This window comes from Gambusia affinis, linkage group LG14 (genome assembly GCF_019740435.1).
Source record: "Gambusia affinis linkage group LG14, SWU_Gaff_1.0, whole genome shotgun sequence".
Lineage (NCBI taxonomy): Eukaryota > Metazoa > Chordata > Actinopteri > Cyprinodontiformes > Poeciliidae > Gambusia > Gambusia affinis.
Window position 1 is genome coordinate 14,849,717 of NC_057881.1, and position 24,447 is coordinate 14,874,163.

General features: G+C 39.9%; 3 protein-coding genes across 5 annotated transcripts; 2 read left to right on the forward strand and 1 right to left on the reverse strand.

Annotated features, from left to right (window-relative positions):
* Window positions 1–1,415: 1,415 nt before the first annotated feature.
* gpr186 (G protein-coupled receptor 186) lies at window positions 1,416–4,778 on the reverse strand. Its single transcript, XM_044138671.1, has 2 exons — window positions 4,533–4,778; window positions 1,416–3,011 (listed from the first exon to the last, which is right to left on the reverse strand). Exon 2 carries the CDS (start codon window positions 2,980–2,982, stop codon window positions 1,990–1,992), a length of 993 nt encoding a protein of 330 aa, XP_043994606.1. The 5' UTR covers window positions 2,983–3,011; window positions 4,533–4,778; the 3' UTR covers window positions 1,416–1,989.
* Window positions 4,779–7,161: 2,383 nt separating this feature from the next.
* Window positions 7,162–10,411, forward strand: cd164l2 (CD164 sialomucin-like 2). Of its 2 annotated transcripts, XM_044138672.1 has the most exons (6): window positions 7,179–7,793; window positions 8,094–8,180; window positions 8,408–8,500; window positions 8,575–8,607; window positions 8,742–8,901; window positions 9,805–10,411. In XM_044138672.1, exons 1-6 carry the CDS (start codon window positions 7,715–7,717, stop codon window positions 9,818–9,820), a joined length of 468 nt encoding a protein of 155 aa, XP_043994607.1. In that variant the 5' UTR covers window positions 7,179–7,714; the 3' UTR covers window positions 9,821–10,411. The 2 variants fall into 2 exon arrangements, with proteins under 2 accessions (XP_043994608.1, XP_043994607.1); XM_044138673.1 differs by lacking the exon at window positions 8,575–8,607 and having other exon boundaries at window positions 7,162–7,793.
* Window positions 10,412–14,507: 4,096 nt separating this feature from the next.
* sytl1 (synaptotagmin-like 1) lies at window positions 14,508–23,870 on the forward strand. Of its 2 annotated transcripts, none has more exons than XM_044138675.1 (15): window positions 14,508–14,680; window positions 16,007–16,132; window positions 16,866–17,017; window positions 17,117–17,228; window positions 17,317–17,368; window positions 17,463–17,496; window positions 17,578–17,618; window positions 18,813–18,932; window positions 19,087–19,253; window positions 19,402–19,504; window positions 19,602–19,763; window positions 21,228–21,306; window positions 21,401–21,500; window positions 21,893–22,098; window positions 23,293–23,870. In XM_044138675.1, exons 2-15 carry the CDS (start codon window positions 16,008–16,010, stop codon window positions 23,433–23,435), a joined length of 1,596 nt encoding a protein of 531 aa, XP_043994610.1. In that variant the 5' UTR covers window positions 14,508–14,680; window position 16,007; the 3' UTR covers window positions 23,436–23,870. The 2 variants fall into 2 exon arrangements, with proteins under 2 accessions (XP_043994610.1, XP_043994609.1); XM_044138674.1 differs by having other exon boundaries at window positions 14,510–14,680; window positions 17,314–17,368.
* The last annotated feature ends 577 nt before the right edge of the window (window positions 23,871–24,447 follow it).

The following is a 24,447-nucleotide window of genomic DNA, read 5'->3' on the forward strand; positions in this document are numbered from 1 at the left end:
GAAGTTCATGTTTAACAAAGCTTGGCTTGAAAACAGGCATTTTGTGAGCATAGCATTTATAAAGCTCATTGTATTTTGTGTTCAATTCAGGCCCGGAGATCAGATCTCAGAACAGAAAACTATAAATGTAATTTAATAAGCTTTTCTTCTTTAAAAGTTAGACAAGTTATGAGGCGCTATCTGAATTAAACTCGGTTTATTTCCACAATTCGGAATGATTTAGAGTTTAAATCATACTCTGCTCGAAAGCCTTTAAATTTAACATAGTAAAACTTATGAAAGCCGTACTTTTGGTCTGGGTTTTGACTGGGTCATTATGTCACACTGGGGATGACGTGCAGATTTCTGCTATCTATTGGGGTTTGCGTGTATCCCAAGTAGTTCTGTTTTGGTCTCATTTGACTAAAACATCTTCCTTCACTTGCTTGCTGTCTGTTGTGACAAACTGCAGATAGGATCTTTCATGTTTTATTCCAACCGTGGCTTTTCCCTTGCACTTCCCAATAAAGTTCTACTATGGTTTGTCAAGTAAAAAAGCACCTAGATCTGTGGTTGTAACATGATATAATGTGAAAAATAACCTTTAAGCATTTATGCAGTGCATTATGAAAAGTTAGGGCTGTACAGTGGTGCAGTTGGTAGAGCTGTTGCCTTGCAGCAAGAAGGTCCTGGGTTCAATTCCCGGTCCAGGGTCTTTCTGCATGGAGTTTGCATGTTCTCCCTGTGCATGCGTGGGTTCTCTCCGGGTTCTCCGGCTTCCTCCCACAGTCCAAAAACATGACTGTCAGGTTAATTGGTCTCTCTAAATTCTCCCTAGGTGTGAGTGTGTGTGTGAGTGGTTGTGTGTCCTGTCTGTTTTCTGTGTTGCCCTGCGACAGACTGGCGACCTGTCCAGGGTGACCCCGCCTCTCGCCCGGAACATTAGCTGGGGATAGGAACCAGCAACCCTCCCGACCCCATTAGGGACAAAGGGTGATTAGAAAATGGATGGATGGATGGATTATGAAATGTTCCTAAGCGATAAACCTTTAAAAACAATCCACATGCTTTATCCATGACTCACTGTTTTTTTATTATTTTTTTATTTATTTTTTTTATCAGCAGTGGACCCCTTTTGACTGCGCCTGGATCTAAATGTGCGGGGGCGTTTAAAGATCAGAAAACGAGAGGAAAGTGAGAAAACCCTCTTGCATAATCGCTTTTCCCTCAAGCCGTGGCTGCTTTGTAGATTTTAAAGGGATGTGTGAGATTCAGAAAGTCTGTAATGAGGTTGCAGATTGCATTGGCAGCCAAATTATTCGGAATGCTTAAGCATCAGTTTATCCACAAGTGAGTTAACGAGCAAGAGAAAGAGACACAAATTTACTTAAAGCTTCCTGCTGCAGTAAAAAAAAAGAAGAGAAGTGACGACGTCATACAGTAGAAAAAAAGACTTATTTATTATTCATCAGTATAAAACATTCATCCATCTCCAAAAGGTTGTGCAACAAAAACAAAAAACAAAAAAAAAACATACGGTCAGTACATCTCAAAGTGCTTTTATCAGCATGTGCAAAATATATTCCCGCTTGTTTCTCACACGTTTCAAGTAATTAAAACTGGGCTTTGGATCACACGTTTTCACACCATGAGGTGTTGAAAACCCAGCGCTCCCTCTCCTCTTAAAGGGCTCACACTGATGTAGTCCAAACTTGTAGCGCCCCTCTGATTGTTTAGTTCTGGAGATCCAGCAGAGCTACTGTCGTCTGAGGCACAAAGTAAACACCGGACAGTACATTTAGTCCCAAGCTGGCTGTCGGCCAGCACTATTTAGTGCATTCTGATTTGGAGGCCTTCAGCTCTGAAAAAAATGCTGCTTGGCCGTGTAGGCGTGTTTTACTCGGTGGGGGAGGGAAACGTTTTTCACTTTTTGAACATTTACAACACTGAGAGTTTTGGCACATACACAACGATATGTCTGGCATAGATTGAGTCCTGCTTTGACTGGTCTTACACATCGACTGGGTAGTGAGTGCGCGTGGTGTTTGAGGATCTGTGTGGGCAGCAGGCGTGGAGCAGCACCTTCCGAATGTCTTTGTTTCTCAGGCTGTAGAGGATGGGGTTGAGCAGGGAGCTGCCGGCCGCCGGCACCAAGGTGGCGTAAGTGTACAGAGGAGGGCTGGACGCGTCTCCGAGCAGCCCCCAGAGGGAAAAGGGCATCCAGCAGCCCACAAACACACTCAGGACCAGGAACAGGCGAGAGAAACCTTTCCCACTGCTGTGTCTGCTTGGGTACGGCTGGTTGGTGGGTAGAAAGTGCCTCTGGGTTGCAATGGCGTGGGCGTGGCGCCTTGCAACGCGGCAGATCCCTGCGTACAGCTGCAGCGTTACAACTACAACCATTAGGAAGCCACCACATAGCAGGGATAGATAGGTGCGGGTCAGAGGTCGTGCTACAGAGCAGGAGTTTGGCTCCTCAAGGCAGTGCCATCCCATGGCAGGTCCTGCGCCAATGACACAAGCACCCAACCAGACCAGCAGAAGAAGGGTGGCAGCCCTGCGCCGCGACTGGCCCGAGCCGTAGGTGAGGGCGTGGCTCAGCGACAGGTATCTGTCCAGGGCGACGCCCATGAGGCTGCAAAGGGAGGCAGTCAGGGAGGTCACCAGCAGCCCTGAGGTCAGCAGGTCAGACCAATCACTGGGCTCCACGCAGAACCGGAAGAGGAAGTGCAGAATGAGGGCTACGCCTGCCAGGAGGTCCGCCAAGCCGAGGCTAGCCAGCAGCAGGAAGACTGGGGCGCGCAGAGATGGAGTGGCTAAGATGGTGGTCACCACAATGGCATTCTCAGTGGCAATGAGAGTCCCTGAAATGCAGAGGGCCACGCCCCAGATGGTGAGGGGCGGGAGCTCGGGTTGAGTGGAGCTTTCCTGCTGGTCCAGCGGGAAGAAAGGTTCCAGACCCGAGGACTCATCCCAGGGCAGCTCTGAGGCGTTGAGGATCATGGCTGGTTCAACAGTAGCACCAGTAAAACCTAAAAGAAAGAAAGACAGAAGAAAATGAGATTAACTTTAGTGATTTATGAATGCATCTCTCTGAGTCCAGCTGGAATTTCCAGGGAATGTTGTGTAGTTTTGAGTCTCTTGGGCAGATGCGTGGAACTTATGGAAAAACCCAGCTGTTACACTCACTTATTCTCTGCAGAAATCATAGTTCTGAACAGATGATCACACGTTTGTTCTGAAATGTATCCGCCAAAACAATACATCTGGAAACTGCTCATCTTAGGTAAACTGATTTCTATAGGCCATTAGTTGTTTATGTATTCCTACACTGCCTGACATTCACACCCCTGGATCTTCACATTTTGTCAAATTTTGTCAAAGTGTTTTATTGTAAAAATATGTTACAGACCAACACAATGTCACACATAATTGTCATCTGGAAGAAAAAAATGCATTGTTTTCTTTGGCCGCATCATGTTGTACGAATGTTTGTTTTTTTTCCCCAGTAGGAACACAGAAGTTACTCTGAGATGATGGGAAAACGATTGGAGAAAGATAAAGGCCATTATTTTAGAAAACCTGATAGGGGTTTTAAAAGTCTAATCACTTGGGCAGAGGTTCATCTTCTACCAGAATGTTCTTAAACATGCAGTCAGAGCTGCAATGGAATTTCTTAGATCAAAACATTTTAGTTGTCAAAGGAGCTCGGTCAAAGTCTGGAACTCTATCTGGCAATCTGTGTCAAAACTTTAAAAATGCAGCTAATCTCTACCTGAATCTAATTTTACCACCCAAAAGACTTCCAGCTGTACTTCCAGAAAATATATTTCTCTACAAATCGTGAAGTATTAGAAGAATTCACGCCATGTTTTTCGGGGGTTTTTTGTACTCTCTCATCCTCATTCCCACCCCTTCCAAAAAAAAAAAAAAAAAAAAAAAAACAGTCAAAAAATGTTGGTCTATCAGCTAAAATTCTAAAAAAGAAATTCTGAAGTGCATAACGTGTAAAAATGTGAAATAAGTCAGTTAATTTCTGCTAATCAGGATCAGATTTTGTAAACGTTAACTTGTTGGTCAACAGTATCAGTGGCATCAAATTCTGTTGGTAAGTTCTGAGGACTTGAAAGATCGACAAGCCTTCTTAATGCAACAAATGAATTATTAATGCATATAACAGAAAACCGCGTCACTGTAAATCCAGGATTGACATGATTTTATAACTTACAGTCCATATTTTCTCCCAAGAAAATACCAATCATATCAGATATAAGTTCCTGCTCGTTTATTTTTCAGACCTTCTCGTTTCTATTTTAAGTTGGATCTGCGGCACGCAGGAGTCTTTCGTCCTCCCTGCTCTCCAATCCCAGAGCAAGGAGGAGGTATTTCCCACCTCCTTGCGCGGGGAACCTTGTTGTGTAACAGTCATGCTTGCAGGTTCACTGCACCACATTCACGCACACACGACAAAAAAAAAAAAAAAAGAAATAAAAGAAAAGAAAACTTGCATCCAAAACAGCATGGAAATTGATGCACCAAATGATGCCCCTCACCTTTTAGAAAAGTCGTTCGCAGTAGCTGAATGTAATCCGTACTCTTCTCTGATCAGATCCAGCAGAAAAATGAATGAAGACGAGGTGATGCTGCGCGGGTTTTAGAAAATCTTCCGTCCCCGAGCTTCTCTGTCTCTCAGCTCGGTTCGCATCCCCCCTCTATTTTTGTCTGTCTTCTTCAATCTCCCCGGAGCGCTTACGGTGGGCAGAATGGGTGCTTTTCCGCGGGACTCGTCCACAAGAGAGCTTGGCTGACGTCAGTGACTGGGAAACTCGGCCAATCAGAGGCACGCATTTGGTATGCGGCGAGAAAGATGGAGGAGGACGTGGAGGGTGGGAGGGCGGTGTATGTGGAGTAATTTCATTCAGAAAAATGCGGCATCCCTGTCGCCCCTCCCACTGCGGCTCCATGTAGATCTCATTTATGGTAAATGATGACTATCAACAGACGTAGCCCCCCTCCAGCATCCCCCCCCCCCCCCCTCTCTCTCTCTTTACTACAACACAGACATTCATCAACGTGACCCAGAGAGGATGAGATGGGACTTGCTTCGGTTTTGGGCAGTGAAAGTCCTCAGCTGTTTTGGGGGAGTCGGCGCCGGAGCTGTTCGTGGTGCTGAAAGCGCAGCAGCACCGGGGGATGACTCATGGGGAGACGTCCTGCAGAGCGACGCGAATCTGCGTGAAACGAACCCCTGTAGGGGCTGTACATGAAAAACATCCAGTTACATCAACAGATAAAGAACCGTGAGCGTCAAAACCCACAAATCCGTGTGATTTATTATACGTGTCAGTTATCGATCTTGGATTTTGAAGATTTGCTCTATCCTTTTATTTTATTTAATTTTTTTTTATCTATTAGGCTACTGCAACTATCACTGTTGGCTTTTCTTGTAGTTATGTTATAAACAAATAAGAATAATTTTGATATGCAGTGGAGATTTTTGGGTCCTAATTACAGTTTTTAAATGTAATTTAAATGAGATATCAACTTAAGCAATGGCTTCAATAGAAGCAACTGAACATGATTCAGGGATATTAGCTCTTTCCCCCCCCTCATCCTCCTTAAAGAACTTTACATTATGAAACAAAGCCAATGTTACAAAATATGCAAGGAAAACAGGTTGTACTGGTAGAGATTGTTGTTTCCACACCCCCAGACATCACAGAAACACAGATTTTAGGTTACATAACGAAACACGAGAAAACAGGCAATTCTAAAATGATCTGTGTCACCTTTGTTATTGGTTTAATCCAGTTGCGTTATATTTTAAAATGTGAAGTAAAACCACCAACAATCAACAATTAGATTGTTTCCTATTCTTCAGGGTTTTTTTCTTCTTCATCAAATAAGAGTGAAAAAGGGAGAGTTTTCCCTTTTTCTATATTCCGAGCATTTATTATAGCTAATTTGATTTGCAGTAACGATTACATTTCCTGTTAACTAGGGATAATTTAGCACATTTAGTTTGCTGCTTTCTGCTGCATTTTCTCGTCAGTTAACAGAGAAAATCCGTCCCAGCAGGGGGGCGTTGGTGGGGGAACGAAAACGTGGCTTTCCCCTGTCTGACAATGAGCGTGGGTGATGCAGGATAGGTGTCTGTGAGTGGACGCAGAGCAGTGATCTAATTGGAGGGAATCTCGTTCTGACCGAGCCTTATATGGTCGCGCTTCCTGCACACAAATGCCACCTACGCCACAGAGACGCTGTAGAGAAGCTACAACACTCGTAACATTAAAAAAAATAAAATAAAAAAAAAAATTAAAGTATCGCGAGCTTCTCCACATTTCTGCAACATCACAGCTGTTTTTTTTATTTTTATTTATTTTTATTTATTTATTTTTTTCCAAGATCATTTGTTTGCATGAATAATTTCCTCAGTAGATGTCAGGGACATCATCAATATTTTTTGTAAACTGTGTGATTCTGATGCTCCAGTCTTTAAGTGAGACGCATATCCTCGACTTACAGATGTTTTTGTGTATGTTTAATTGCGCTACGAGCAATTTAGATTATCTATAAGTGGCGCATAAGTATCAATTTTGACGAGGAGTCGGAGGGGAAAAAAAATTGCATGTAAGGATTGTCTCCTGTTTCTCTCCGCTGACTTGTCAGACTGTTTCCACCCAGACAAGTTGGGAGTCAGTGCCACGTTGTATCATGTAAGCAACATGACTGTGAGAGAAAGAGGTGGTGATTGTGGGGTTAATTGTATTAACACGCAAAGTGTGTCGTGACTGGACTGAATGGGTCTGGTCGGTCGCTGTGACTCAGTGTATCTCAATGAGACAGCTGCATGAGGGCGAGGAGTATCTATCTATCTATCTATCTATCTATCTATCTATCTATCTATCTATCTATCTATCTATCTATCTATCTATCTATCTATCTATCTATCTATCTATCTATCTATCTATCTATCTATCTATCTATCTATCTATCTATCTATCTATCTATCTATCTATCTATCTATCTATCTATCTATCTATCTATCTATCTATCTATCTATCCATCCATCCATCCATCCATCCATCCATCCATCCATCCATCCATCCATCCATCCATCCATCCATCCATCCATCCATCCATCCATCCATCCATCCATCCATGTGCAGGTTTTGTTTTACTTTAGATGTACAGAATATTTTGTATTTTTTCTTCGTTAAAATGACACTGTACTCTCACTTTTCAGTAATAGGGTTAATATTAACAGCACTGTATTTTACCACATTAACCTTTCAGCAGAAATTGGTGTTTAGGTGCTCAAAGAAGACTTCAGAAAACTGCAGTCTTGAAAGGAAAACTGGAAACCAATGTATCGACAGAATCGATCATGATTGGAACAAAGTTATTCAAGCTCCTGCTTTTTGTGAAGACGTGAGGAAATGCACATGTGTCTGCTCATGCGAGGACTGCTGCGGTAAACAGGTGTCAGTGAAACAAACCGGTGTTTGTTTCAGGAGGGATGAGGTGGGACACCTGGTTGCCAGGGGAACCAAGTTTGGTCTTGCTCATGTTACCAGGTTCTCCTGGTCTCTTTCTCGGTGTGTCCTCGCTGGGAACCATATCTCTTTTGGAAACTTTGGATTCTCTTTTAAGGACTGGCTGAAGATAGTTCACTTTTTGCTGAGAATTTGCTGAAGTTTTAGGGTGTGAACTCCAGACATTGGTGTTCATCACAATGGAACATTTAGTACCAAGGCTCCTTTTTCTGTCTGTGCTGCTTCTAGCAGCGGTTCCTTTTGTACACTCACAGTCAGGTAGGAATCGTTTGATGGTTGGTATATATCTTTTACTGCAAGAACAACTTCCGTCCTGTACATTTTACAGCAACATTGTTGGCTTAGTCTTTCTGAACCATGTTTATTGAACTATATTCATCCTTCATGTTTTTCACTGGCTGTCCTACATTTCTGTAATGTTTCTCACAAACTCAGCGAGATTAATTTGTAGATTCCCTCTCCACCCCCACCTCTGTATCTCATATCTTAATTATTGAAAATGTTAAAATTCCTGAATCGTACGATGATTATGACTGATGGCACAGTTTAATTCTTCAGATTGTTCCCAGGCTGAGTCATGTGATCTGTGTGTTGGAGACTCCATGCTTAACCTGACAGGCTGCGTCTGGAGGCTTTGTCCAACTGGTAAGTGCAAACACACACACACACACCCACACACACACACGTGCACACACACATGCACGCCTACACACGCACACACACACCCACACACATCTGACCTCTGATAGTAATTCAATCATCACAGCTGCTGTAACACAAGCTCTGGTTGTTTGAACCAGAAGGCTGAATTATTTAGCATCCCACGAACACACGGTGACACACAGTGAAAAGCTGCTTCTGTTTTCTCTCAGGTAACGACACAGGCATGTGTGTCACTGATCAGGGGGATTCTGCTGACAATGGCATGAACTGCAGCTGGACCAGAGTTTCTGAACTGTGCACAGGTAACTCGAAGACACAAATCCATTAAGTGTATTTAAGACGCTTCTCTAACTCTATCACATATTTCATTGCCCAGTTGTAGAGAGTGCTGCTGCCGGTGGAGACTCAGGTAAATTGAATCAGCTGAGTCTCAGCTGCCACTTCTACCCCTCTCCTTTCTTTCTTACGTCAAACATAATTCTTTGCACCCAGTCATGTTGATGCGATGGCAACGGAAACTCTGTGAACCTTGTTCTCGTACAGGAGGTGACGGCAGCTCCGACTCAACCTCTGAGTTTTCCCAGGCCAAGTTTGACATGTCCAGCTTCATAGGTGGGATCGTACTGGTTCTGTGCCTGCAGGGTGGCGGCTTTCTCGCCATGCGCTTCCTCAAATCCAAAGAGCAGAGCAACTATGACCCCATGTGAGTAAGAGCATGTAGGTGTAAGAGATCCAGCACCGCTTCATGTCTGAGTCACCAGATGAAGTGAGGCACCAGCAGCCCCTGGTGGCAAGAATAATTTACAATATGCACTGTGCCTTGTAAAACAACTCAAGTCCCTGGACGTTGTTCTAACATTTTACAAAGTAATGCATTTTTCTTAGGATTTTATGTGTTAGGCCAACATGAAGCATGTTTGATAGGTGGAAGGAAAAGGCAGAAAACTTTCATCAATAAAATGTAGAGACCAAGGGACACAGTAGATATATTAGGGATAAAGATGTGAAGAAATTATTAGCAGGATTAGAATACCAGAAGTTTTGAACATCTCAAGCTCTGTGCTATAATCAGATAAAGGCAAGAATATGGCACAACAGCAAACATGATTGTGGCATGAGTCCACCAGGCACATACGCCATCTGAAGCTCATAATCTGTTCACAGGAAAATTTTATTTCCACACTCTACAACAGTGCTTCTCCTGAAAAAGTGGAAAGAAATTGTTAAAAGAAAGCCGTCATAAGTCCTGTGTAAAATTTGCCACAATTAGTGAAGAGTAGACAGCAGATGTGCAGAGGAAAGGTGCTATAGGAAAATTGGACAAAATGCAAAAGGGATGGCTTAGATTAAAAGACATTTGGACATATTCATGTATTTCATTTCTTCCATTTCACAGTTTTGCACTAACTTGGGTCAATCTATGACATAAAATTCCAATAATTATATCTTGAAATTTGTGGCTGTAACCAGGCAGAATGTGGAAAAGCTCAAGGCTTAGGAACACTTTTGCCAGGCACCCCGGAATCACTCTTCAGCCTCTCAGACCTACATTGTGTAATGACAAACTCTTATCAGTCTGCTTACAAACTGTTCTGTCTTTGCACAGAGAGCAGCCACAGTGAGGACAAGATGTTTGAAGGGCAGACAGGATGGAGGACAGCAGCAGCAGCAGCAGAGCATGACTCATCGAGTAACGACGACAAGATATTTTTGTGTTGTTTTTTGAGCCCCTGTCATTTTTGGTTTGGTGCCCTTCATAAACGCCTGTGGGATGGCTGTGTTTATGAGACATTTTTTCCCCCCTAGATTTTGACTATATTTATGCTTGTATTTACAGTCCATCAGTGGTTTCGAGATGTATGCTGTGAATAATGCACAGTTATGGAGAAGGGGTTACATAACTTTGTGCAGACAGAAGGTCAGAAAAAAAAAGCTTCACAAATACTCTTGTTCATAAAAGAGACAGTTTCATGTGCGACTAAGAAGCATTGCAATAAACATTTTCTTGCTTTGCAGTGGAGTTTTAAAGTTTGTGAACTGGTTTTTATTTATTTGTTTGTTCAATTTATTTATAATTTATCATCTTGGCACAATATGCGTTGGCACAACTGATTTCAGAAGACATCTATTGTGTCTTCATTCACAGGCCTTTGCAACCTCCTTTGAGTCGAGTTTCCTGCCCGAAAGAAATTAATTGGAAATAAAGTTAGGCTCTCAACAGTGAGTTAAGTTTTGTCATTCTTGTTCAAACTTAACAATCATCAAATCAACCATTTTATTTAGAATTGTATTACATTGTTAATTTTACTATTTTTCTTGTTTTTGTAACGGTGACACACTCCTCCTTTTTCCAATGCAGCACAACTGGAAACAATTATAACTACATGATACCACGGTAGTGTCATGGCGGTGATACTACCACCGCCATGCTGAAATGCTGGTTTTTTTTTGTTTTTTTTGTTTTTTTAACAAGCATCGCTCTCATTTTGATCTTTTTCACCTCACATCCCTCTTACTTATCCATATATTACCATTTAAACTTGCTTACTTCTATCTAATTCCTGTCAAGAAACCATCTTTGTACCGACGGCCTATTTTTCAATGTATTTTTTAAGAGTTGTGGGGAAAAAAAGTAAGACTTCATACTTCCCATTGACCATTCTTATCGCTTGGTGATGTTTTCACATATTAATGCTGATTCTGGGGACAAATACATGACTCGTCTTTCTGTGTTGTTCTTATTGCTTTAATCGACTCTGAATTAGCGCCTCTCAGTCTCTTACAGACTGAGAGGTGCTTAATAGGTGTGAACAGCAGGTACATTTTAGAGACCTGTAACTTCATGATGATATGATAAAGGGATGAATTGTGGCGTCCCTGTGTAGAGTGTCTCTAAGTCAGGGTGAGTATGTAGAGCAGGCGAAGAACTGGTGGAGGCCTGCAGGGGAGGAATGGTGAGGCCAGTGTGCCAAAGCTTTACAGGCTTGAACAAACCCACACAAAAAGGTTTTCTCAACTGAGCAGACGATGGCTCTTTTCCAAGACTGTTGACAAAGAACAGGACTGAACACAAGCCTTTCTCACTCTTAATCTGCCCTCCCCCTACACACACAAACACTTTTCTGCTGCGTGAAAGGGAAGTCCAACAAACACCAATAGTTAATGTGCAACCAATCAGTCTTTCCTCCTTTCGTAAAACATGAGGAATCACTTGTATGAGCAGGTGTGTACGTGTGTGCTAACTCACTATTTGCTTAATAGGTGTGGAAAACTGCAGGGAGACGAGTTAAATCCCACCTCCACCCTACCATTTGGCAAAACATCCGTATGCGTGTATGTGTGTGTGTGCGTGTGTGTGTATGTGTATGTATGCGTATGTGTATGTATGAGTGTGTCATGTCACGCTGCCAAATATCCGGTTTCAGAATAACTTATTTAAAAGGAGTTCTTTAACATTTCAGCCAAAATTTTTAAACAAACATTATTATTATTATTATTATTATTATTATTATTATTATTATTATTATTATTATTATTATTATTATTATTATTATTATTATTAATATTTGTTTTTGTTGTTGTTTTACAAGTCAAGTGCCAAAGAGGGCAAAAACCATATGTGGCAAATAAAAAAAATAAAAAAATAAAAAAATTAAATCAAATTTCCATCAGTTCCTCTTCACATACAAACTAGCATTAGCAATGTATCATAGCTGGCTACAACAGGAAAGAAGGAGTGATGGGATTGTTTATGATCTATTTTCTAGTTTTCGACATCCTGGAATGTTTAAGCAGATAACTATTCCAATGGTATAAGTAAATAAATTTTAATACTAGTGTTAGAAAAAAATTGCCTCAAAAAAATCAATGAAAAACCATTTACAAGAAATGTATCTCTATTCATGAGCTGAAGCATTACACCATCCAAAGGTTTGTAAGGCTGTGACAGCTAAAGCTGCAGTGTTCTACTGTTGAACAGGAAGAACATTATGCAAAACTTTATTAAGCAAAAGATAATATCTGTAGTTGCATCCAGCTGCATCTTCCTGTTTTCTCTTTGTGACCTGTGCTGTTGTTGAGTAAACCGTAAAAGTATCATAAGCATATCAAAACAGGATCACGAGGCAACACAATAACAACCATATCCAAAATACACATACTGGCGAAAACAATGTACATAAAGTCAAGTACAACTGAAAAATAGTCAGACTTGGAGTACCCCTGAAATTTATGCAACTAACTTGAATAACCACTTCACTCATGTTCACAATAAACCCCATCAAACTCCTTTGATTGGTGGCAAGTACTTTGATTATGCACATAGATCACCTGCCTGTATTTTCCCCCAACTGTGTTACCCTGAGGGCCCTACAGGCATGTATTGCACTAGACTCCTGTGGTATTTAGCCCCTATGTTGGCAATTCCTGAATCATATTTGCTTTGGGAATGGAAACTTTATCGCTTCTGAAAGAGGCCACATCCATAAGATAGTTGTTTCCATAAAAGGGTGTACAAGGTCTGAAACAATGCTTTTGTGGGTTATATGTGTCACGCCCAGATGAAGTAAGCGTGTCCATTTCTCCAGCCTCTCAAACACATTAAAACATTTACAGGGAGTTTAGGAGCAGACACCGTTAGGCAGAGTCTTCTTCTCCTCATCTGTCAGTGGTCTAAATAATATTCTTTCACATATGTTGGCCAATGCAAAAATGTTTTACTTGTGACTGCATGTGAATGATTAAAAATATATTGGGATGAAAGCTCTTACATTTACAATATTCTCCACTATCACAGGTACTTTTGTAATGAGTTAACCGTCTCATTTCCTTCTTCATTTTTAATGATCACTTGACTAATTTTGGGCTTTGAGAAGCTTGATGTGCTATACATCAACTATAAGTACCCGTAAGTCGTCATATATAAATATTTAATTGTGGAGTAGGTCAGGGTGTTGTAAGTTAAATAAGCCTTAAGCGTTTAGCTTGCTGAGGTGACGTAATTTTTATTAGTGCAAATAGAGTGACTGCATTGTATAGCATACCTGGATCTTTCAGGTACAGATTGTTTTGTTTTTGAAGATTCTTGGTTAGAAATGCAACAAAAATATAACCTAAAGCTGCAGTTCCAGATTTTAAAACCTGGAAGTCCCCAAACAACATTGAACTCAATGTCTAGTATGGACAGAGCATCCCAATGCATATTGAACATAGGGAAAGTTGGAGGCATTAGCTTTTGTTAGCAGATTTAAATGTCTTTAGTACTTTAAACCCTGATTTGTAAACATGTTGCTTTGTTGTTCAAATTTATGAAACACTCACTCACACACGCACACACAAAAATCATCATTATTGGCATATACTGCAACAGTAGTGCTGAGCAACACAGCAATGAGCAAATCCTGTGGGTTTTCTAACAGCAAAAACAAGCTGAGCTTCGATGGGAAATCATTCCCAGTTCCAACCTAAAATTTGCAATCCAAATTTAATGCAACATAAATACCAGGTTCCACCCAATAGGTTTATGTGGTGTATAATGTGCAGTGTATTTGAAACATTATGATGTTTAGACCACAGAATACATATATTTTTTTTCCTGCACAGCTACAGAATTTGTAAAATCACTGCTGAAATATCCCAGCAAGTCCAATAATAATATTGTTTGATTTAGGTCAATAAATCAAACAATATTTGATTCGATTATTTCAGGATGAAAAAAGTGAAACTGGTGGCATGGCCTAATTTCTGATTTAATCTGCTAATACTTTTGCTTTACCTGGAGACTTCACAGAGCATTGAAACGTTATTACCAGATGCTCAGATGATCCTTTAAAACGGAATAAATAAAAAAAATAAATAAATCAATACAAAGGGACACTGATGGCGCATCAAGATATATCTTGATGCAGTTGAACATTGCGAATTCCTCAAACTTTACCCTGATCGACATTTAGAACAAAAGTGGATCATAAGAAACAAAAGTATTTTAAAAATATGATAGACAAAGGTAAACAAAATAAAAAAATAAAGTTGTTGTAGTTCCACCAGGTCATTTTATATCAAATCGTTACGGGGTAGCCCATAGCCTGCGTGCGTGTAATATTATTTTAAATTAGGGCGACTCTAGCCTTTATTTTCAGTTCATTTTAATCCCTTCTGAACTGCATTTGATTCATAGAAATTAAATTTAGACCCTCCACTTTGGCGGCCTCTGCTCTACGCAAGCACACACACACACACACACACACACACACACACGCCCACACACACCCAAACACACACTCCGTCTCTGCTTGTGTGCGTGGCCCTGTTTCGTGTTTGTTCTCACGCTGAGCTCCAAGCAGAGGGCTGCCCCTGTGCGGATTGATCCCGAGGGCGTGTTCACTGCGTTTGCTCAGCACACAAACAGACAGACGTAGAGCGGACTCTGGAAAACTTTTCCCCGCATTTCTCCCAAATGGAACAGGTGGAAGCTGTCAGATAAGGTAAAACATATTTCCACCGTATTTTATGCGTATGGGTGTGCTTTTTTTATTTAAAAAAAGAAGTTGTTGAGGAAAGAAATTAAATGTGAGAACGAGGCGACAGGTGTCTCCACTCGTCGTTTTTATGAGGATGAAAATCCTGCTGGAACTATCTAATTTATTTATTTACTTTTTACTGAAACAGTAAAGATGGCGATACTCTTAATAATTTATTGTTTATATGCTGTTAAAAACATTTAAGCAATTTGAAGGGAGATACTAGGCGAGAATAATCAAAAGAGCACAGGCTGGTGAACATAATGGAGATAGTGGGTGTTAGCGGAAACTTTATTTTTGTTGCCTATTTGTTTTCCAGATTAACAGTTTGCGTTTGCGCAAATTAAACACAGGTTACACGCCTACCAAAAACACTCGCACAATTAAGATTAAACGTTTTGCACAAGATAAGTTACTAAACTTTTCAGCATGAGTTAACTCGAGGGCAATACTACACGAGCTCTGCTGATCTAATGTCTTCTAATTTTATGATGTAAAGTGTTTCTTACCAGCAGATAAAATACACTGTAAAACGTGATCAGGATGAAAGGCATTGCAGGTTAGAGACGCAGCATGTCCACTCGCCCACTGATGCCCATAAAGCACATGAAGGAGAAACGACTTCAAAGACTTGTGTTTTGATGTGGCATGAGGAATTGGGTTGCGTGTTTTTGCAGTAAATATTAAGTGGCTATATATGTTATTTCACTCAGTTTCAATGTTGTTATTGAACGCTGTTCATGGTCTTTTGCAAAAATGGGGATAATCCAGCTTTGTGAGCTGCCACAGAGAGAAACCTGGGTTAGTATCGGCCAGAGTTTCCTCCCAAATTATTTTCCTTTACATATTGCAGTCCGGTTTTTAACTGAGCATTGTTCAGTAGCAATGCTACTGAACAATGTATTTATTCAACTACCAACTGTAAGCAGCCCCTATTTCCAGTAAAAGAAATGTACAGGGATTTTTTTTTTGTCAGATTATATAAAGCATATATATGTTTATAAAAATATTTGTGCAAATCATTTTTCAGGTTTTCATTTCACCCTGGATGTGTGATGAGAGCATAAGATGGTCATTAATCTGTACAACATTACAAACATTACAAACAATACAGCATTTAAAGAATGGTCATCTGAACTTGGGCATGTTTCACTTGGACAGCTTAAATTTGTGCGCTTTTAAAAATCTGTTTGATTTCTTGAACAACCCCTATAAAACTCAAACAGGACATAATACCATTCCTAACAGGTAGCGCTTATTTGCTTAACGATAACATCTTCTCCTTCCCAGTATGGATGGGCAGCGGGTTGACTCAACTCTTGACCTGAGCCACCTGACGGAAGAGGAGCGGTCCTCCATCCTGCAGGTCCTACAGAGAGATTTGGAGCTGCGTCATCTCGATGAAAGTCGAGTAAGGTCAGTCAGAGGTGATTATTTTCCAAGGGGCCACATTTGGTGCATTAATTGAAAGCAAATCTGCAAGTTTAAATGGATTATTCTCCAAAGGATCAGTGGCCCTGGTAGCGGAGGGGGGAAGTGTTTCTCCATAATCTCTAAGTGTTGGACTAAGCTCTTGTTATTAATAAAGGTCATAGCCAAGTTACCTATTAGTTTGTTTGTTAAATATTTTTGGGTGTGGAACTGCATTTTGTCTAAAACATAAAGATTATTTTAATTTTATATATATATGTATTCATATTTTGAAACTTTGGACATTTCCAATCTCAAAATATATTTGCATAAAAATATATTTTTTCCCTTCTAAATCAAATGTTAATCGTGCTTATTTTCAACAGCCTAGATCAAATCCTTGTTGGAAAGTTTATTTTTTGTCCTAATATTTTCTTTTTTAATAGAAAAATGAAATATTTGAATTCCCTCTGCTATTATCGCCTGGAAAATATCAACATTTTCGACAGACAGATGTGATATTTTACTGACCGACCATTTTTTGCTTTACTTCGAAAATTAACGCTTTATCTTGAAAAAAAATTAACTGCTAACTGAGGTCAAAGTGTCAACAGTAACATTCCTCTTTAGCTGTCATCGACTTTTGTAGATTAAGGTAACCTGATATCAGTTTTCTTGTGAAGGAGCAGTTCCTTAGGTTTCAGTTTAATCAGTTTCTGGATCTCTGTCGATGGTGCAGGAACCTTGAACAGACAGAAAAAAGTCTGTCTCGTCTGCGGCTCCTTTCTGGAGAATGGTTCAGTGAGGAGTACAGTAAACGCCATCGCAGATGGACTTCAGGCTCTGACCTCATTCGGGCCTCCATACGCCACAGAAAGACAAAGAGCAGAGGTGAGTTCTCACCACCTAAATGAGAGGGGCTGTTCTTTTGTGCTGCTGCAGGGGCTTTTTATCTCAGTGAATGTTCCCTGGTTGTTGTGATGGCGACAGATGTGAACTTGAATAAGCTGTTCATTGGAGAGAAGGAGGAAACGCCGGTGAACGGCATCCTTCCTAAGGCAGAAGGACGACAGCAGGACAAAACAGAAGAGGAAAGTGGAAGGTCAGTCAGAGGACCTTCCAAATTAAACGCTCTGCTTGCAGTAAATATTATCGGAACAATTTTTGATTTCTAACTTCGCTTTCAGAAGTGAGGAAAATCTGAAACCTGACATACTGAGACCTGAAACACCAGCAGACAATGTGTGTGTTTGGATGTTTTAATCCTCTACTATAAATTATTTATGAGCTACCCATTTTAATATTAAGTTAAATGCCAAATTTCTTCCAATTACAGGTTTTGAATCATGCGAACAGTTCTCCATGCAAAGGTGTGTAAAAAATCTCAAAAATCCTTTGTTCATCACTGGATGCTTCTGAGTAACAATATCCACACGTCGTTTTGCTCTCAGAGTGCGAAACAAGAAGTAACGGCCACTCAGAGGAACCTGAGGTGATTACACTGCCCGCCTACACTCACACATTACTATGACTAACCGCTTCGGTAAACAGTGTCCAGCTAGCCTGTTTTCTGTCTTCCATCCACTGACACTGAGTCAGTATTTGACATTGCGTCAAAGAATAAGGCAGACATTTTTCCTTCCAAAACTTTTCAATTGTTTGGAGGATGATATTTATACAGTGACAATATAAAGTATTTGGGCTTAAATATATTCTCCGGAAAAGGTTTCAGCACAAAACAGACTTGCTGCTAGTAGTTTTTATAGGTGTAAACATTTCTGCTCCACCTAAGTTTACCTGTACACAGTTCGCCACAAAAAAAAAATCTTATAAAAATTTTATTTGGCTACATTCATTTAGTGAATCAGAATGAAATTGCTTAATACTGAAGTTATTGCAGCCACAAAAAACAGAATTTTTGCCTCATTTGACAAAAAGGACATAGTTTCACATATCATTGCCGAAGCAATTAACAAATCTCACATATTTATGTTTGCGATGGCACTTATTGACTTCCAAACAACCAGTTTGCACGTAAGATATTTGTATTAGGTACATCGTGATTCCAAATGACCAATCCTGCTGCTTGATAAAAATTTTATTTTACCATCCTCCATGTTTTTTGATCAGAAGATAAATATGGACCCTCATTCAGTATAGTTTGTCACAGTTCCAGTAGTTTCAGTGTCATATTATTATATCACTGTGGAGATTTTCTCATATCCTTTTTCTGACTTATCAACAGGTCAGGAGAACACACACTAGCCCTACTGTGATAGCATATTCTCTGCTTCTCCAATGTTGAAGAGATTGTAAAAAAAAATAAAAAAAATAAAAATTCAGAAATTAATTCATGGATCAAATTGTAAAAAGTAAATTATGAGTGTAGACAACAATGCTTATTTTCAAAAATAATTTCTGTAATTTAGTTTTGTTTTGTTTTTTAAATCCCCAATAAATGTGGTGGGTGTCATTAAAGTCCCACAATTCAACTCTTTTCAAGTCAGGGTATGAATTTCTTTGTAATTAATGTTTAAACTAAATTTCAGCCACCATGTTCAGAAAGTCATGGCACCTGAACAGTTTGACTGAAATTGTGTACCCGTTAATGGGATCATATGTGCACCTTGAAGAAATATGTCGCTTTGCACGAGTACTAAATCCTCCTGTCAATGTTTCCAATTAGGAAGATTTCATTGGGGATCTCAATGGGGACTCAGACTCTCTTAACGGCAGCCCGACAGAGCCAGATCCAGCTTTTATAAAAACCAGCATCTCCAACGGTAGCCTCCAATCAAGCTACACGGTACACAAACACACACGCACGCACACGCACGCACACACACACACTCTCGTACTCACTGAACACACACAATTGATCAGCTGACTATCAGGGCGACGCAAAGATGACTCAGCTCAGGACAGTGACGCAGGAGCTGGTCTCTGTGTGTTTGTCGCAGCTCGGTGGAAGCATGATGAGTCTGTTCAGCTCGGGGGATTTCGGAGCGGTGGAGGTGAGGGGCCGTATCCAGTACTCACTGGTTTATGACAATGACAGGGAGGAGCTCCAGGTGAAAGTGTATCGCTGTGAGGACATCGCTTCAGCACGCAAGAACCGCTCTGACCCGTAAGCAATTGTGTTTTCATGTGACTAGCTTCAAAACGGTAGTGTCAAGCTCCGAATCAATTAGCAAATGTGTGTGTGTGTGTGTGTGGGTGTGTGTGCGTGTGTGTGTGTGTGCGTGTGTGTGTGTGTGTGTGCATGTACTTCACAGATATGTAAAGAGTTACCTTTTGCCAGACAAGTCGCATCACAGCAAGAAGAAAACGACGGTCAAGAAGAAAACATTAAACCCAGTCTATGATCAGACACTCAGAGTGAGATGCTCTCTCAAGCGCACATTGCATTAAGCCGCAACTGTAATCAGTGTCTTTCAAAACCATTCACAGATTTATTCTGATTATGTTGTTTCAGTATAAAGTTTGCATCGGGGAGCTGCGCAGTCGGACTTTGAACCTCTCTGTGTGGCACGCTGCACCTCTGGGAAGAAATGTGTTTCTAGGGGAGGTGGAGGTGGCCCTGGGGCTCTGGGACTGGACCTGCACCGAACCCCTGTGGCAAGATCTGCAGCCCAGGGTAGGCAATGCCTCATCCTGAAAGAGTTTCAAGCAAATTACATTATTCTGCAATATTGTGGGCAATAAAAATAATAGGCATTTTATTGAAAGGTTCCTGTCTGGACCCTGAAAAACACCAGGCAGCAGCTGCGAAAATACCGATCTGCAATATGGAGAAAACGGTTGTTAAAAGGGCCAAAGACAAAAGAGTCAACACAACGTGACATATAAATGTCAACCGTAGAAAATCTAACATGTAAACGACTTTAAAAGATGTTTTAAAAACAGCTTTGGTTGTAGGGAAAGAATCAAAGTTGAAAATGTGATAAGAGAGATTTTAAGATGCTTGGCCACTTGACTGAGTCAGTAACAGTTAGGGCTGCAGGGGGTGCAACCAGGGAAATGGAGGAGGTGGATCTCAGACTGTGAAAAAATCAGAGTAATGTGGGTGAAAAAGATCAGAGAGAGACTAGGAAGTAAATAAGAAGAGCTAGAAACATGTTGGTGTTTTACAGGAAGCTAATGAAAGACCAGAGTAATTTGCTCAACAAGGAGTAATGACCCAGGCGGCTGTTTTGTGTCAGTCAAAGCCTGTGCAAAAGTTCATGTGATAAATTAGACAGAAAAGATTCACTAAAAGCATTTCAACATGTAGCCAGAAAATGTACAATAACAGTAGTAAAGTCAAAAAAGGGGAAAAAGGAGACGGCTTTTGTGTTGAAGCAGTTGACACAGGATTGATCAAACTTCATGGCAATTTTACCTAAATATGAAGGGCAGTTTATTAAAAATTATAATTTGAAGTAAAATAATAATAATAAAACCCTACATTTTTTGGGGCGTTATTTGTTTGGCATTAAGCAAAGAGAACTATTTTTTATGCTAACCTGAACTGACCCAGAATGAGAAGCATTTGTCTGATTTCTTGTCAAAGAGTGAGGAAATGGTTTATTTTTATAGTGTACATATTGTTCTGGTCTTGACAAGAATGAACATGTATTTCCTATGAATCTCCAAAAGAGGTAGAAGAACACCACTGGTAACTGGTGAAACGTGTTTTCTAAAAAAATCTTTAACTTTACATGAGCTGAGAGGCACAATATAAGATGTATAATAATGCCAACTTATTCTAGTCATTAAGAGAACATAATGAGAGCCTGTTTCAAAAGTGGAACTGAAATTGTGTTTGGTTATGAAACGTATTGTCATAAAAGTATTGCCACCTGCATCTGAATTTATTCAGCATCTGAGGGAATGTGAAACAGACATTTTAGCAGCTCTGTTGGAGATAAAAGGGGAGGAGTGTGTCTTGTGTCTGAGAGAGCTGAAGGAAGAGGAGGACATGCTGTGAATTTTAAATAAGGTTTTACATAACCTGGGTCTGTCCCAGCCTTCACAAGTCTGAACCTTCATCCATTACTTTGTTCTCATCCTTTGATGTTTCGGGGGGGTTTTTTGGGTTTTGTTTCTTTTTTGCATACAGGTTCACCTGAATCCAGAGTCTATCAGCATCAGAGGGAACATCGTGTTGTCTATTAAATTTGCTCCTGAGGGATCTGAGGGTGAGAAGAATAAACCTGAACTGCATCCACGCCACAGATGTATGAGTACTGTAACATTCTGTGTGGACATAAAAGTTTGGATGTTTGTGTTCAGGTGGCGGTCTGCCTTTGACAGGAGAGGTTCACATCTGGCTCAGAGAAGCTCAAGGTCTCCTGTCTAAGAAAGGAGGCGCTATTGACTCCTTTGTGAAAAGGTACGGCTGTTCTTCAGTGCCAACACATTCTTTTTAGTTTATTTTAATCAATAATACACAATGCAGCACAGACCACTGGCAACTCTGGTAGAGAACAGAAACTCTATACTATTTTCACACAAATTGAAATACTGAAAAAATAAATCCTTATGTATGAAGGGATTGTGCTATCAAAATATTTTGCATTTTAAACTCTGCATAAACTTTTAAATACAGATTAAAGCCATAAGGAATTGTGTAATGCTTTTCCTACACATCAGCACAGTCCAGTTTGTATAAGAGTAGTACATTAAATAATTTCTTTTGCCTATACTTTGGAATCCAACTGTAGTTGGTTGAAATATATACTAAAATCAAGTCTCAATTGTCTCTCTGTTCCCTTCAAAACCAAGCTACATCCTTCCAGATGTCAGTCGACAGAGCGGACAGAAGACGCGGGTGGTGAAGCACTCCATCAGTCCGACATACAACCACACCATGGTCTATGACGGCTTTCAAATCAGCGACTTGCGGGAGGCCTGTGCTGAGCTCACTGTCTGGCACAGAGACGGACTGAAGACGGATAGTCTGGGAGGGGTTCGTCTGAGCTGTGGAACTGGTGAGAATCTGTATCATTTTATTAGTTTAGCTGTTGGCTTTAGATTAAACCAAACAGCTGCTTTTAGCAAAGGTTCTGGAATTCACAAAGGAGAAAAAAAACATTCATTTTGCAGTTGTGATATTTTAGCTGGATTATGCATTGCTAAAAGGTAAAAAAACAAAAAAAAAAAAAAACAAAAAAAAAAACGCTCATAAAAAAGCATCTAGGAATGTTTTGGAAAATTTTCTCCCTCATCTATTGTCCATGCAAAAATAATCTTAATGGTATAATGCAGTTACCAGGACAGCAGGTTTCTTTTCCAACTGTAAATATGACAAATTAAGTCACAAACTGGTTAGTGTTAACAACACCAATAAAGCTGATTGTATACAAAGATGTAGGTTCCTTTTGTCGTCTGGACTTCCATACTTTGCATTAGTGAGGTTTTCCTTTTTTAAGAATTTCAAATGTTTCTGAAGGTCCTGTGAGCCAACCAAGGTTGTCTCAACAATGTCTGTAAATGCAACATGTTGGCAATTTTCTTTTATCCCATAGAACCCCAGATTAAAAAGCAGTATCATCTTGGAAAAGGTGATACTGAAAAAGAAAAATATTTTTCTTCCTTAAAGATTTTTTTACATGTTTGCATTTTTTTTTTGTCATACTTACTGTACATGTTTCAGATCATTTGAATTTTTTTAGATTTTAAAATCTGACAAAGATAGCTGAATATAAAATGAAGCGTATGTTAAAAAAAATGTTTGTTGAACTGATGAGACATGAGAGGAAAAAGACAAACTCATAGAGATAGTGAAATAGTGTGGTGGTGGTAGTATGATGGTCTGGGGACACTTCCTGCTTCAGATGACTTCTAGATAACTTGCTGTACATCTTGGATTACTTTTGTTTTTCCTGCACTATTGCACAACTGTCATCTGAAAGATTCAGTTGTGTGTAAACATCATGATTTACCTTCTGAGGATCTGCACAGAAATATCGCAAACGGTGGAATTCGGCAAATTGTACTTTTGTTTTTCGAAGTGTCCTGAGATGATGCTCAATTTGTTTCTTTATGAATCATTTCATACAAAACGGACAGAAGACAAAAATATCTATGCTGTTTGTTCTTTGTTTTTTGTGGTCACGTGTCATGGCTGCATGCTTGTGTTGATGCTCACAACAAAATTTCTTTGTGTCATTTTCTAACGCCAGGTCAGAGCTACGGCGAAGTCGTTAGCTGGATGGACTCCACAGAAGACGAAGTCACCGCGTGGACCTCCATGATCGAAAACCCAAACCGCTGGATCGACATGAGACTGCCGATCAGAACTAACTTGACACAGCGGCCTGTGTGACCATAGCATCTTGCACACAAACACTCATTCATGTTCCATCTTTTGGGCTGCTGGGAGAAACCCCTTGTTATTGGCACATGTAACATCTCTGTTGTGATGTACACAGACGCTCGCACAGAAAATGAAGTCAGTAGTTGTGCAATATTCTTAAAGTACAGGAATGAGTCAGGTGTCTGCAGGTGTCTGCAGATGTCTGCGTTTTAAAATTTACTTTGTTCACTCGGTATTTAATCTGGTAAAAAAAAAAAAATTGCAGTTTATTCATTTGATATTAAATGTAATCTATGAATTAATGATTGCTCTTGTTGACACATATAGCCGGAAGCATAAAAATAAAAATATGATTTTATTGTTAATATTCTTTTCCTGTTTGTATTAGGGCTGTTACATTCTTTTCAATCATCTTTGACTCTGTTAGTAAAAATAAGTTTTATATTCTTTTATTAATGACTCATTTGTAAATACATTTGAATGACTATCATCGCCATCTTGTGTTTGAACCTCATAACTACACTCTGTAACGAAATAATTTAAATGACTACATGGTTAATAGCCTAAGCAGAAGATAAGGTCCTGTAATGTAACACTTTTACAAAAGAAGGTGTTTAAATGTCAACCCTAATTTCTCTATTTTTATTTTTATTTTTATTTTTTTTATCAAATAGACAGTTGATGACAGAATCGCAGTCTGAACCTATGCAGCTGTCGTCCAGCAGATGGCAATGGCAGGATTTTTGCTGTCATCTGAGATATCAGAATAAAAAAAATAAAATAAAAAAAAGCAAAAAACCTACTTCGTAAAAGTAGATGGGCTTTTAACTGGGTGCAATAAATCTCATGTCAGGTTTTAAAACAGAACCATGTCTCACACTTACAGGGTGTGGTTTTGAAATCAGTTTAGTTTTAATCTTATTTTGCTACATAAAAACATGGTGATTCACCAGAAAAGCATATTTGAAGGAAAATATTGGAATTAGTTTATTTTAACTCGTTTACCCTCATCTTTAATCTT